Source organism: Canis lupus, chromosome 26, assembly GCF_011100685.1.
Source record: "Canis lupus familiaris isolate Mischka breed German Shepherd chromosome 26, alternate assembly UU_Cfam_GSD_1.0, whole genome shotgun sequence".
Taxonomy (NCBI): Eukaryota; Metazoa; Chordata; class Mammalia; order Carnivora; family Canidae; genus Canis; species Canis lupus.
In genome coordinates, this window is record NC_049247.1 from 10383077 (window position 1) to 10398466 (window position 15390).

General features: G+C 40.7%; 1 protein-coding gene across 2 annotated transcripts in view; it reads left to right on the forward strand.

The window, feature by feature from the left end:
* Positions 1-14158, forward strand: part of PTPN11 (protein tyrosine phosphatase non-receptor type 11) — an 82667-nt gene extending 68509 nt beyond the window's left edge. For both annotated transcript variants that reach the window (XM_038575148.1, XM_038575149.1), the window contains exons 14-16: positions 7115-7227; positions 9322-9419; positions 10123-14158. In XM_038575148.1, coding sequence (XP_038431076.1) covers positions 7115-7227; positions 9322-9391 — 183 coding nt within the window. In that variant the 3' untranslated portion in view covers positions 9392-9419; positions 10123-14158. The remainder of the gene's footprint in view (positions 1-7114; positions 7228-9321; positions 9420-10122) is intronic.
* The last annotated feature ends 1232 nt before the right edge of the window (positions 14159-15390 follow it).

The window sequence follows — 15390 nt, forward strand, 5'->3', positions numbered from 1 at the left end:
TAACCGTAATACCTTTATCAAAACTAAATAATCCCAATAAATTGCTGGTGACTACACTCTAGAATTTATTCAGATTTCACCAGTTTCCCCGTAAATATCCTTTTTTGTTCTAGGATCCTATCCAGGATCCCACATTGAGTTTAGTGTCCCTTCTGGTCTGTAATAGTTTCTTAGTCTTTGCTTGTTTTTCATGAACTATGACACTTGTAGAGTGCTAGTCAGATATCTTGTAGAGTGTTCCTCAGTTTGGGTTTATTTGATTATTTCTTGTTTGACTGGGGTAGTGGATTTTTGGGTAGAGTACCAGCAAGGTGATTTGTGAGGTACCCCTCTCATCACTCAAGGGGCACCTGATAACAACAACATGGCCTAGGGATATTAAACTTGCATCACCTGGCTAAGGTGCCAGATTTCTCTTACTGTAAAGACTCCCTGTCCTTACTTTGTTCTTTGAAGTAAGTCATTTAGTATAGATCATACTCAAAGGAAGGGGAATTAAGCTCCATCTTCTGGAATGAGTAGTTGCTATGTAACTTATTTAGAATTCCTTTGTAAGGAAGATTTGTCTCTTCTCTCTGTTTATTCAGTTTTTTCTTTTTTCTTTTTGAGAGACAGTCCATGTTTGTATATGTGTGTATGTGGGGTGTGAGGGGTGGGGGCGAGGCCGAGGGAGAGAAAGAATCTTAAGCAGGCTCCTTGCCCCGCACAGAATGTGACATGGGGCTTGATCTCATGACCCCGAGATCATGACCTGAGCCAAAATCAAGAGTTGGACCCTTAATTGACTGAGCCACCCAGGTGCCCTTATTTATCTAGTTATTTCTTTATATCTAAATAGATTCATGTATATTTATTTTATACTTGGGGTAATAATCCAATATTATGCTATTTGTTGCTCAAATTGTTGCAGCTTTGGCCATTGGGAGCTTTTTCAGGTTGCCTCCTGTGTCCCTTTTGCATGTCTGTAGACTTTTGCTCCTGTGCACTTGCTTACTTACTGGCATGCAAGATGCTCCAGGCTCATCTTATATCTTCCCTGTCCCAGCCTTTGCATTGGTCATTTTTCTATGGAGCCCTGGTTCTGTTTATTAAAGACAAGTATTTAAAATTAAAGTTTTGTGTGTTGGGTATGCTTGTTGCTACTGGGTATTACTGCTTCTGGGTCCCCTCAGTGGACAGTGTTAGGAAATGATGTCTGTGTACTAATGCGTGTCCACATGCATCAATAATGTGTATCTATATAAGCTAAACCTCAGTTCCTGTTGATGTCTCCGCTCTCACTCAGTACCACAAGGCTCAGTCTAGCCTTCCCATTGCTAATTTGTAACTTCTCTGACTGGGAGAAACCTGGCTCCCATGATCTACAATTTATTTACTCATTTGTTTACCCCTAGTATACATGTGAAATGGTTTCAGAGAGACCTGTGTCCCTGTGAGAATCCAATTTACCATGTGGGCAACTCTTGTTTGAAGGAAATAATTCCACATTCCACAGCAAGCGTCCTTGAACTGCCGTGTAAAGGCTTTAGGTGGTATACTCTGAGTGAATCATTGTAGGACAGAAGTTATCTTTAAAAATTCTGTAATCAAAAAAAAAAAAATTCTGTAATCAGGGGGCTCAGGGCATGATCCCGGGGTCCTGGGATTGAGTCCCGCATTGGGCGCCCTGTGGGGAGCCTGCCTCTCCCTCTGCCTATGTCTCTGCCTCTCTGTGTCTTTCATGAATAGATAAATAAAAAATACAAATTTATTTTTAAAGATTTTATTTATTTATTTGTAAGAGACGAGAGAGAGAGAGAGGCAGAGGCAGAGGGAGAAACAGGCTTTCTGTGAAGCAGGCAGCCCAATGCAAGAGTCAATCCCAGAATCCCGAGATCACAACCCAAGCTGAAGGGAGACTCTTAACCTACTGGGCCACCCAAGTGCCCTTGGTGCTATTCCTGTAAGAAATATTTGGGAGCACCTGAATGGCTCAGTCGATTAAACATTTGACTTCATCTCAGGTCTTGATCTCAGAGTCCTGGGGTTGGGCTCCACGCTCAACAGGGAGTCTACCTCTCTCTCCTCTGCTCTTACCCCTACTTGTGTGTTCTCTCTCTCTCTCTCTCTCATATAAATAAAAAAAAATAAATAAAAAAAAAATAAATAATTGGGTGCCTTTTGTGTTCCAGACACTGAATAGATGCTAAGGATGTAATAGAAGAAGACAGACATAGCTATTGCCTTAATGGAACTCAAATTCCACCATATACAAAATTTGAGTTACTATGAGGCCCTTGTCTACATTTGTTCCAAAACTTTTATTCATTTCCCTGGACTTGTGCTTTTCACATATCTTCCTAAGTTCCTTGGTCCAATCAAAAGGCCCTTTTACATTTGTTCATTCATTCCCACATTAATTAAAGTAGGTTATACTGGGTGCCAGGCACTGTGCTGGGGGTATAAGTGATGATATTCCTGATATGGAAAGAAATCTGTGTGGTTGGACTAGAAGTTGTTGAGAGGGGCAGGGGGTGTCATAGGTGGGATTGGGAAAGTAAGCAGAAACCTGATTTTCAGGGGGTATGGCTTGCAGTCCATATTAACGATTTTAGGCTTTATCCCAAGGGAAATGGGATATCACTGAGGATTCTGAAGCAGGAGAGTGACATAAAAAGATCCTCACTTTGAAAAGAGGGTGAGGAGTGAGTGGGCTCTGGGGTCAAGCAGAGGTGACCAGCGTAGGTAAGGATTGATAGCAGTTTGGACAGGACGAGAGGGCTAATGGTGAGCACAGCGAGAAGCAGAACTAGTAATCATCTCATTTTGTGATGAGATGTAGGGGGGAATCAAGGTGTTTGTAATCCTGATGTCTGAACCCAGAGTATCCTGCCCAAGTAGTATTGTTGCTCCGGAACCTAGATAAGAGCATTTTCTTCTCATTTCCTTTCCTTTCCTTTCCCTTCACTTCCCTCCCCTTCCTTCCCCTCCCCTCCCCTTTTCTTTTCTTTTTTCGTGGGGGTGCAGAGGGAGAGGAGAGAGAGGATCTTAATTGGGCTTCACACCCAGCACAGAGCCTGATGTCACGATCTCATGACCCTCAGATTGTAATCTAAGCCGAAATCAAGTTGGGACGCTTAAATGAGTGAGCCACCAAGGTGCCCCAAGAGCATTTTCATTTGACCCTTTCTTCCTACTCTTGGCTTTTGGGCTTTTCTATCTTTTTTTTTTTTTTCTGATTAATATATGCTTTATTTTTTTAGTCTTAATTTTTTTTTTGAAGTAATCTCTATGCCCAGCATGGGACTCAAACTCATGACCCCGAGATCAAGAGTTGCATGCTCTACTAACTGAAAAAAGCCACGCACCCCAGGCTTTTTTATAATTTAAAGTTTAGAAATGGACTGGAGTTACTTCATATGGCAAGATATTTAATGCCAGATGATTTTAGAGACTTATGGTTGGACCCTCCTCTCAACCTTGACTGTTGGCAAGGCTCTAAGATTTATTATAAATATTACAAAAGGTTTGGTAACTCTGCTTTGTCCTTGAATTCAGGAGGATAGATCAATTTCAGACCATTTTTTAGGGCTCTGTAACAAAACTCCCCTCACCCCTCCCTATGAAAACAACCCCTATCCCCTGAGATTTTTTCTTGTTCTATAAGGACAGCCTGGGCTGTCATAGTACTGAGAAATAAACTCCTCTAATTTGTAGATCGGTTTTACTTATTGTTCTTTCTAAATAAGCTAAGAGGCTCCAACATTTTTATGCTTTTTCTTGAGCCATTTAGTTCATTGAAATAATTCCTGTCCCATTTGTATTAATTGTTCCCATTAGAAAATTCTTTTGTAATTGCTTTATGTAGAAATACTGATTTTTTTTTTTTCCAAGAAAGTAATAGGGAAGGAAAAATGAGGGTTGCTGTTCAGTGGATCTAGAGTTTCAGTTATGTAAGGTGAAAAAGTTCTAGAGATCTGCACAATGATACCATATACTTGACAGTATTGTAGTGTATACTCAAAATTTTGTCAAGAACCTGTATCTCATGTTATCTGTTCTTTTTCTTTTAACAACAATTTTTTAAAAAGTGTTGAGTAGAAAGCAAGCTTATGCTTCAACTTACTGGTTGTATATTTCAAATTTTTATTTTAAAAAAGAGTTAATTTTAAGTTATTTTAAGTAGGCTCCATACCCAGTGTGGATCCCAACACAGGGCTTGAACTCAAAACCCTAAGATCAAGACCTGAACTGAAACCAAGAGTTGGATGCCCAGCTATCCAGAATAAGTTTTAAAATAAGTGATGTTCTTAGCCAGGTCTTCCACTTAATATTTCATTTTAAATCCTATCTTTTAAGAAATTGTTTCTTGTGTAAGTATTTCAGTGCTAAAAACCTGTGGCTGCTTTTCAAGGCCATTAGATTTTTAAGAACAGTTGTTCAGAACGTTAAAATATTCTGTAGAGTAAACAAAACAGTTTCTCTTTGGATTTCATTTTTGCAACTTCTTTCCTAGACTCTAAGTTCTGTGATGGCTACTTAGTTAACAAATTGGCTGGGCTGCTTTAACAGAGTTGAAATAATAGTGGCTTCAGCAAAATAGAAGCTCATTTCTCTTCTAACATAAAAATCCAAGTTGGCAGGCAATTTGGGGAGAAAGTGGGCAGCTCCGCTCCATGGGGTCATCTGGGGACCCAGGCACTCTGTATCTTGTCCCCCAATTGTCCTTTCGGATGTTTCCTTTTCTACATGGTTACAGACAGCACAAGGAAGCAGACAGCAAGCAGCTGTTAATGTCAAGCTTTTTCTGTGAAGAGTCAGACAATGAATCTTTTAGGCTGTCCAGCATCCTTAATATTTTGTTCTCATGTTCACATATGGTAGCAGGTGCTTTATAATCTATAGGTTGGAGTCGTAACAACTCTTGTTGTATGTGAAATAAGATTTTCTACTTTTTATTCGCTGTTGTTTTGGGGTGAGTTTTGAGTAAGGAGAGGAAGGAGAAACTTCAGTGGATTTAAATTTATTTAAGGTTTCATTTGAAAAAAATGTAAAATACTACTAGTACTATACCTGTTGTCGATCATTTTATTTTGTTACATTTCTTCCAAGTTTTTTCCCCTTTTTAAGATTAATTAAACTTGGGATCCTTGGGTGGCACAGCGGTTTGGCGCCTGCCTTTGGCCCAGGGCGCAATCCTGGAGACCCGGGATCGAATCCCACATCGGGCTCCCGGTGCATGGAGCCTGCTTCTCCCTCTGCCTGTGTCTCTGCGCCCCTCTCTCTCTCTCTCTGTGACTATCATAAATAAATAAAAATAAAATAAAAATAAAAATAAAAAAATAAAATTAATTAAACTAATCTCTGCACCCAAGATCAAGAGGCACACAACTTTCCAAGAGAGCCAGCCAGGTACCCCTCTTTTTCCTTTTATAACAGCAATCGAATGTGGCAGTTACAGCTGTCAGCCCCAGGTACAACCCTTATTTCTACCCTTGGAGCCCCAGGGCAATTGCTTGGCTTGCAATCTTTTTTTTTTTTTTTTAAGATTTTATTCGTTTATTTAAGACAGAGTATGAGCAGGGGGAGGGGCAGAGAGAGAGGGAGAGGCAGAATTCCTGCTGAATGAGGAGCCTGATTCACCCCAGGATTCTGGCTAGGATCATGAGCCAAAGTCAGAGGCTCAAGCGAGCCTGAGCTACTCAGGTGCCCCTGCTTGCACTCTTTTTTATATTTTAAAATAAACATACCAAAAATTGGGACGCCTGGGTGGCTCAGTGGTTGAGCATCTGCCTTCGGCTCAGGGTGTGACCCTGGAGTCCTGGGATCAAGTCCCACATCTGGCTCCCTGCATGGAGCCTGCTTCTCCCTCTGCCTATGTCTCTGCCTCTTTCTATGTCTCTCATGAATAAATAAATAAAATCTTTTTTAAAAAACCAATAATCTACACATAATAGATAACATTATTGTATGTGTTTAGAATGTTCAGCCTGTATCATACTGTTTTATTCTATAATTTGTGTTTTTCCACTTAACATTGATTATGAAGCCTTTTTGGAGACACAGTCTCTCATGTTGTTCCTCCTCACTATTGCATATTACTTCATGATATGAATACATCACATTGATTCCTTCCCTGGGTATAAACACTATTAAGAATAACATGTCATCAGACATCCTTTTACAGCTCTTTTAGGCTCCTGTGTATGAGTTTCTCAAGAAGCAAATGTTCAAGGTTGTAGAATATAGTTTTATTATTACTAGATACTGACTGGTTAGTACTGTGAGTTCTGACCAGTAGTGCACTAATTTTACCCTCTCACCAGCCATGAATGGAAGTCACTGCTGTACGTCAGTGTTTCAAAAAAGGGTATGTGGATACCCTTTCTCATATTTGGTAGTTTTCTGGAATAATCCTAGAATGAACGCAACATTATATAATGATGATTGGTGGGTTAGATTTTCAGAATTGGTTATTTTTGGGTGAAATTAGGAGTGAAGAGTGATAAATCATATAACCGGGACTCCTACTAAATATATAGTTAGTTCACTCTGCATCTAAGAGGAGATTATTCTTCTGGTTTTCTTTGCCAAGTTTTTTTTCCCCCAAAAAAGTATCATTAGAGCCAAAAATGAAGTTATAAAGGTGCTAGGGTCTTTTCTGGGGTGGAGGTGGGAGGCAGGGAAGATATAATAAAGCATATTACTGTTTCTGTTAAGAGTACTACCATCTTTTGTACCTGTGTGCTATTTTTACTTGGAGTGAATTTATTTCTGGAGCTCTTTTCCCAACTGTTTATCTGAGAATCATTAAATGTGTTGCAAGTGAATTATGAAATGATTAGATGTTAATGTAGCAAAGAAAGTGAGAATTCTCTTTTAGCTCAGAAATAGATACATTTGGTTTAATACAGTAAGTTGTTAGTGCATGACTCTGCTTTTGAATTGCATGGTTCAAAAGTACTTTTCACTTTTACATTGAGGAGGTGAATTCCCTAACATTTGATCAACGTATTATTTAGGGTCCAACCTTTCTGTCTGCCTATGTGTCCGTCGCTCTTTGGTGAAATGCCTTCTTTGCTTCTTTTTCCCTTAAAAAAATCCAATTCCTCATATATCAATCTTCACCTTTCAGAAAAGCAAGAGGAAAGGGCATGAATATACAAATATTAAGTATTCTCTAACGGACCAGACAAGTGGAGATCAGAGTCCCCTCCCGCCTTGTACCCCAACACCATCTTGTGCAGAGTAAGTAGTAATGAAGGAAATTCTTTCTACCTGAACACGGTCCTATAGAAAAGCTTAAAAAACAACAGGTCTTGGCAGCACAAGCTGTCATTATTGTTGCCCAGCTGATTAACAAACGAGTCAATGGCTTTCTAAACTAAATTTTAATTTACCTCAACCGAAGGCTAATTGGTACACTAGCTATGATTATGTGAGGTTATAAGTATATCAAGTAGTGGTTCTCTATGAAGAATCTAATTTTTCTTTTTATGCAGTGGGGATAACATCTGTTATTAATGATACACAACAAAGGTAGGTATTTTTGGCCTTTTGATGTGTAAGATTCCTTGCTAAGTAAAAATAGATCAATTGACCACTAATGTCTCAACACTGTCAGGATCTGCTGATTTTCCAGTCAACACACAACAGAAATCTATTGGGCCTTTAAACCAAGAGTCTGCAAACTACAGCCTCCAGGCCAAATTCCGGCCATGGCCTGTTTTTGTACAGCTCATGAATGATTTTTATGGGGCTATATATTTTTTAAAAAACACCAGCACAAAGAATATTATGTACCAGAGACTGAGTGTGGCCTGCAGAGATTAAATTATTTACCTTCTGGGGATCCCTGGGTGGCGCGGCGGTTTGGCGCCTGCCTTTGGCCCACGGCGCGATCCTGGAGACCCGGGATCGAATCCCACATCAGGCTCCCGGTGCATGGAGCCTGCTTCTCCCTCTGCCTGTGTCTCTGCGCCCCTCTCTCTCTCTGTGACTATCATAAATAAATAAAAAAAATAAAAAATTTAAATTATTTACCTTCTGATCCTTTATAGAAGAACTTTGCCATCCCCTTGTTTAAGCTAAAACATGCATTAGGAAAACATTTGTTAAATTGATTATGTGAACAGCAGTTGTAAATTGTTGCTTTTCTATAAATTCTAAAGTAGTCTTTGGTATAACATTTACTTTTTTATTTTCCCCCATGAGTCTTATCTCTGTTTGCTTCTGATGTGGATTTTTAAACCCCTGCTGACTTTAATACTCTATATAAACGTTTTAGATAACAAATATGGCACTTATATTTACATTTGGTTTCTAGTTAATGTTGAAATGAAATTATACAGCAAAAGTATTCTTTCCACCAAGTTGCTTTTTCCTCCTGCTTGCTTTTTCCTTTCCCAGTGGACTAATGGGTAAAGTTGATATTTTAAATTGCTATCTGCAGTAATTTGCCATGGCAGCTGCATATCAGGGCTTTCCCCGAATATTGAATATCTGACGACTCCCTTCTTGGTGGCGGCCTATACCCTGTGCAGGGTGTCACCCAGGATACCCCAGACCCTGAGGCCTTTCTGCCCATTTTATCTTGTCCCTATTGGGTTGGCAGTGATGGCTGCTGGGTACCCTGTCCCCCTAGACTGCTCGGATCTCCACTCCCTGCTCATCAGAATGGAGTCTGGCCTCTGATGCATTCACTGGCCCTTTGTCTCAGGGCCCTAAAGCACCATGGAGCTTCACACTCATTGTTGCCCTTCATGTAGCTGAATTCAGGGCCAAATGGGCCTTTAGGCCCTGCCTCATTGCTCCTGCACTTTCCTTTCCTGGACCTCTTGCTCACTTGGAATGAATACCTAGCCTTTCTACATGCTCACATCTCACCCTGCTTCAGGGTCTTACTCAAAGTCCTCATTGTCTAGGCCTCCTTGGCTCTGCCCACCAGAAAAAAACAGCTCGCTTTCCTCCAACCCCAGAGAGCTCAGGGACTTAAGGCTCTTATTCCACTTTTATTAGGTTGATACTGCTGTACGCTTATGTTTTACAGCTCGTCCCAGAACTTTAGTTCTTACAGGCTGTGTCTGCATCATATCGAGCCCCCCAAGAATGGAGTGTGTACTTTATAAATACTGTGCAAGCTTGGTCAGCATAGTCTGTGTTTTTATTCATGTATTTATTCTTTCTTTCCTTCCTTCCTTCCTTCCTTCCTTCCTTCCTTCCTCCCTCCCTCCCTCCCTCCCTCCCTCCCTCCCTCCCTCCCTCCTTCCTTCCTTCCTTCCTTCCTTCCTTCCTTCCTTCCTTCCTTCCTTCCTTCCTTCCTTCCTTCTTTTTCCTTTTCAGAATGAGAGAAGATAATGCTAGAGTCTATGAAAATGTGGGTCTGATGCAGCAGCAGAAAAGTTTCAGATGAGAACACCCACCAAGACTTCAGCACAGATGTAGGTATTTAAATGGATGCACTCACTGGTTGTTACATCATTCGTGGCACATAATTTGTGAGTGTTCTAGTGAAGTGTACCATAACTAAGTTTTACAAACCAGCCTCCTTTTTTTTCTCTTCCTAAACTTTTTCTAAGTTAGATTTATCTTCAAGTTCATTAAGGATTGAAACCAAATACAGAATTCATTCTGTGAGGGGCAAAGCTGGCCCTTACTGTGGAGAGATGGTTGATATGGGTGATGAAGAGCGGGCATCACTGTTCCTTAAATTTGTATTAGAGTTGGGTACCCCAGTCTGTGCTGAGAGGTGATCTATGGGGACCCAGGAAGCAGAGGGATACACAGCCCCAGAGGGTTGGAGTCAGGATGCCCAAATTCTCATCCCCCTGGGCCCTCTGATTGGCTGTGTGACACAAGGCTCTGGCCTCATGGGCCTCCACCCCCTCACCTTCCACACCCCTTCCAGCTCTGTGGCTGGGAACTCTTCTCCCTGGTACGTCTCTTCCCTGTCAGTCACCTTTGTAGACAGTGACTCGGGTTGTGATATATGTTGGAAACTTACAGTTTGAATATTGCATGTTGCAATTCCCATTTTAATGGGTGGTATATTTAGAAGCTTTTAGTCTACTTGAAAATGGTTTAGTGCCTTGAGAAACTTTGAGATGTGTACTCCTTAAAAATTCTAACTTATTTCTTCCCTAGATATGGACCTTTACCCTCTCCCTAAAAAGATCAAGAACAGATGCAAGAAAGAATATGTGAGAATGAATTTGAATTTGGAAAGCTTGTGTTGTGGACCTTTGGAGAAGCAAAATTTGAAACCATTTAAAGACCACTTTATTCTAACTCAACAATACCTGATTACCAATTACTCATTTCCTCAGATAAGAAGAAATCATCTCTACAATGTAGACAGTGTTATATTTTATAGAATTTTATTTTAAATTGAGGAAGCAGTTAATTGTGCTCTATATTTTACAGATGATGGTGATTCAAATTCTACATATATTGGCATTTTCTTTTCTTTTTATAACCTTAAAAATTCAATTATTTTTCTCTTTGTGAGGGATAACGGCACTTTTAAGAGGAAAATGTTCTGGAAAAGGTGACAACATCCTGTGGGAGTGAGAACAGTTTCATTTATCATTGTTTATCCAGTAGTGGATAATTCATTTGATGGCCTCATTTTTTGGCTAAGTGATAATTAAGCCAGTGCTCCAGACCATGAGAAGTCGACTGTCTACCTTTGCATTGCCATTAAAAAATCGTGGGAAAAAAAAGAGTCATGGAAACTTGGGAGAATAGGCGTGTTTTCTTCTTAGCAGATGACCAGTTACCTTCAGCCTGTTGGCTGAGGAGGATGTGGTGGGAAAATGTTTGTCATGTTTTCTTTTCATTTGAGTAATTGTCTTGTATTTAGAAAAAAGAAATGCATCTGTGGAGAACCAACTAGAGTCGTGATTACCGATTGTTGGTGACAAACCACCCCAAAACGCAGTGGCTTGTCCTTTTTTTTCCCCTCCTCACTATTCCTCAGTCTGGGCTGGGCTCAGATGAGCTGTTTCTGTCCTCTCGCTGGTGTCACCCATTTGGTCAGCAGGTTGGCCAAAGACACTGGGATGGTTGGGCTTTTCTCTGCAGTTCCATGGGCCTCTCCTTCTCCATGTGGCTCCAGTGGCCACGAGAGCACGGTAGCTGGACTGCTTACATGGCAGCTCAGAGCCTGCAGGGTATAAAGCAGGCATGGCCAGGCCTTCTTGAGACTTAAACCCAGAACTTCTACTATCCTCTATTGATTAAAGCCTCACAGGCCCAGCCCAGATTCAGGAAGAGGAGATGGCACAAGGGTGCCAAGTGGAGGTATGATTCACCACAGGGGATGGGGGTGGGGGGCAGAGTAGTAGACTGTCAGAATCAGTGCCACAGGAAAACAGCAATAGTTAGCAAAAGTAGAAGCTGCTAGTGATGTTGGGAAATTGAAGCTGCTTTCAAGAGCTGGTGTAAGCTGGAAGTCAAACAGAGAGGGCCTTCTAGAAGCTCCCTGAACCACTTCTGCTGGCTCTGAGCATATTTTCTGAACCATCCCTTAGGGAAAGTGGTCTCATAAGGATGGATGTGTTTCAGGAGCAGAGCATCTGAAAGCAGAACCACCTGTTGCTGTTGACCCACAGGAGGAGGTGAATGTGGTGCTTTCTCCTTGCCAGTGGTTTCAGGCTGCGGAGAAGAAGGGGCAGTCCAAACAAGGCCGCTAATCAGATTGAATTAGCAGCAGTTCATTTTTGTTTTAATCAAGCCGTAAGATTTGCTACCGTTCTACCTGAAGTGCCTTCTCCAAAGACATCCTCTTTGCCCCATGTGTTGGATCATCCTTCACTGAGTGTGTTTCAGTTAAAGTATCATTGGTTGACATTGTAAAGATCATAAAATGCATGGCAGCTTTGCTGTTAGCTTATGGTCTCCTGATGGCAGATCCTTCTTGATTTGGCTCCTGATCCAGTCCTGGTAGTACTGAGGTCTTTACCTCCCATGAAACCTTGAGGTAGTTTGAAGACTGCCTTCGCTGCCATTTTCACAGACAAAATGCACATTGGTCCCCCTTGCTCCCCCTCCATTGAACCTAGAATTGCTTTAGAACACAGGTATGGCCCAGAGGTAATTACTTTCTGAGAGGAAGGTCAATGACTACTGTCTTCTTGTCAAGCCTGGAAAGAAAGAGATTCCAGTTCAGTATTTGCAGCAAGGATCTTGAATCCTATTCTTTTTCATTCATTGTCACATTGAATTGTTCTTGTTTGCCTTGATTTTTTGTGGTATAGTTTAGACTCTGGACTTGGGGGGCAAAGTCTTTCACCAGCACACAAGGGTTTGATTGTACAAATATATCTGCTACATTAACGTCTCTGCCGGTAGCTTAAGATCAAGTTGTTTTGCGCTTGAAACAGAAATACCTGATCTTGGCTAGCTTTGTTTGTTACAGGACATTGATTTCATTTAGATTTCCCTCCATGAAGCCAGCAAACTATCATGTTATGTGAATTCATGCCAAGATAACATTGTGGGAGTCCCTGGGTTGCTAAGGTTTGTCATGTTTTTGGTGAAAGGTGATTGCAGGTTCTCAGATGAGGTTATTCTCCATGAGATGAAATTAGGAAGAGAGGCCATGAAGATGTGGGGAGCTGGAGGTGCAGGTGTTAAAAAATTGTGGAAATGAAAGTTCCAAAGAGGTGGTTTGTGAGGAGGTCAGAGTGCGTGGGGCCAGAGCAGTCAGTACTTGAATAGGTTGAATCCGGTAACCTGGCAAGTAGGTATGATAGATACAGGGATACAGTCTGCTTCTGGGCTGCTGGTAGACATTAAATTTGCACAATATCCCATAGCTGGTCGAGTATTTTAAAAATTATAAGCATAGGGTTTTATATTTGGGGTGAAGAAATTATCTGGCACATGGTATTTGGGTTTTTTTGTTTTATTGTTTTTTTTCTTTTTTTTAAAGCCAAATTTCAGAGTCTTAATAGTTTTTTTTACCCCCTTTGGTTAAAAAAAAATAAAAAGACACCTCACCTCCAGTATGTGACCCTCCTGAAAATTATGGTCCTCTCTCCCATTGAATCAGTGACTTTTCAGATGTGGCTAAATGGGGATGAGCAAATTGATGTATGATTTACTTGGTGTTTGTACATTCTTTACGGAGCCTTGTTGTTTTGGAACAGCAAAGATTATCAAGATTATTTTTAGTTTTTTTTTTGTTTTGTTTTGTTTTTACTGGGGCTCTTAAGAACTAATATAACATCCTGGGTTATTTCTAGTTCAGGGAAATGTGGAAAGGTATGCAATTGTGAAGTATTTTGTTGTAGCTTATTAGTCCATAAGGGGAATTTAGGCCGTAGACATAAGGACACACCCAGTGCAGTTTCTGTTTTCTGTTGTTGGGGGGAAAAAGTTTTCTATAGCAAGCACATGGCCTCCCTGATTTCGAGATGCCTTTATTAGGATCTGTATTAGCCCTTAATGTTGTGGAAACCTTTCTCCCTCTTCCTCTTGAAAGATAAGTTCCAAAATACAGTTTATTGTATCTTCCATCATTAAAAAGTTTGTTCTTTTTTTCACTATGGGCAGTTCACACAAGGCAAAAATATTAAACAGTTGATTTTAGTGTGTTATATAACTTTACTGTATATCAAACTAATTTCTACAAGTTTTCATCCTAAACCTCAAATCATGTAATTAATAATTTGCCTGTTTATTTATGACATAATTGTGATTCTTTTATTAATAAAAGCTAATGGAAAAGGATCCTTTATTAAGCTGATGACTAGACCTACATTTAATTTTCCTGCAGTATATGAAGTATTGTACCAGAGTATTAAAAGATATGTAATATTTTATTGATAAATCTATCCTTTAAAAGGAATACATTTTAGGATGTCATCATTTTGATGTGAATCATGTAAATGTTGATAATATGCACTGTTTATTATACATTTAGTGTTTCAAAAGATTCACTTAATTGCCTTTTTGCCCACGTATTATGTAGTCTGTTTGCAATTGTTTTTTTAAAAAATGACATGAAAAGAATAGTTTATGTAGAGAAGCATTAGTGGATGTTGTCTCCCCACCTGTATTTATGGGTGTTAGTTCAACTGCGTTGCTAGTTGCAAAGCCGTATTATCAGAGTAGACGTGTATTTGTAAACTGTATGGGAACTAAAAATTAGGAATAAAACCATTTTCTTATATTATGGTATGTCATCTACTTCATTGGAAATGTCCAGGAAAAACTGAGATTATAGGTCACTCAGCCTCTTATACTGGCCAAATGCTGACATTTAGTGGCTCTTATCTGGAAGTTAAGTCAGAATACAGAATACACGAGTCAGTTCCTCAAGCATTTATTGAGCACCCACTTTATGAATAGCTTCAGGAGACAGGCAGGGAATTCCACTTCCAAGAATTTATGAGTAAGTGACGAATAGGAAATATGTCTGTAAAACATACAGGAAGTGATCAGGAAACATACAAACCGAATGCCAGACACCACCCATGTGCTAGACTCGGGCCAAGCAGTGACTGAGACAGATAGGGGGCCACCCTTGCCACATTGATGTCCTAGGGTGAGCTGGGCCTCACAGGAGTCAGAAGGCAGAAATTCTAACTGGGACACAGCACTGCTTGGAAACAGGTGGCCAAGACACAGCAGGAAAGACCGAGATGAGGATTATGAGGAGGGGCTCTGGGTGTCTATTCCAGGGGAACCTGACTTCCCATAGAAGGAGGGTCTCTGTGCTACCCTGGTGGTTATCCTCTGGGGTTTCAGAGGTGGTACTGCATGCGCTTTCGGCCTGGAGACACCTCATTCCCCATCATCCTTCCTGAGATCCTGAGTTAAATTAGAAGGCACGAAAGAAAGAGACTTCTAGTTCTATAATTCCTACTCACAAGAAAAATCCCCAAGAAAACGTGCAGATTAGGGATCCCTGGATGGCGCAGCAGTTTGGTGCCTGCCTTTGGCCCAGGGCGCGATCCTGGAGACCTGGGATCGAATCCCACGTCGGGCTCCCGGTGCGTGGAGCCTGCTTCTCTCTCTGCCTGTGTCTCTGCCTCTCTCTCTCTCTGTGTGACTATCATAAAGAAAAAAAAAAAGAAAAAGAAAAGAAAACGTGCAGATTAGAGACAAAGCAGGTCTCCCATCCAAGGAGATGGGATAACTGGGTGACAGGCAATGAGGAGGGCACTTGATGGGATGAGCACTGGGTGTTATATGTTGACAAATTGAATTTAAATTTAAAAAATTAATAAAAAGATGCAAAGCAGGATGTCTCATGACAAATCAGTTGTGGGCTGATACGGTCATCTTGTCAGTGAAAAGCTTCTGAAGAGAGTTCCTACTCACTGTTGGATCACATTACATGTGTATGCTTTGCAGCTAGCCATTTGCTTTGGCTCCGTGAGACACCACAAAAAGGGATTGTCA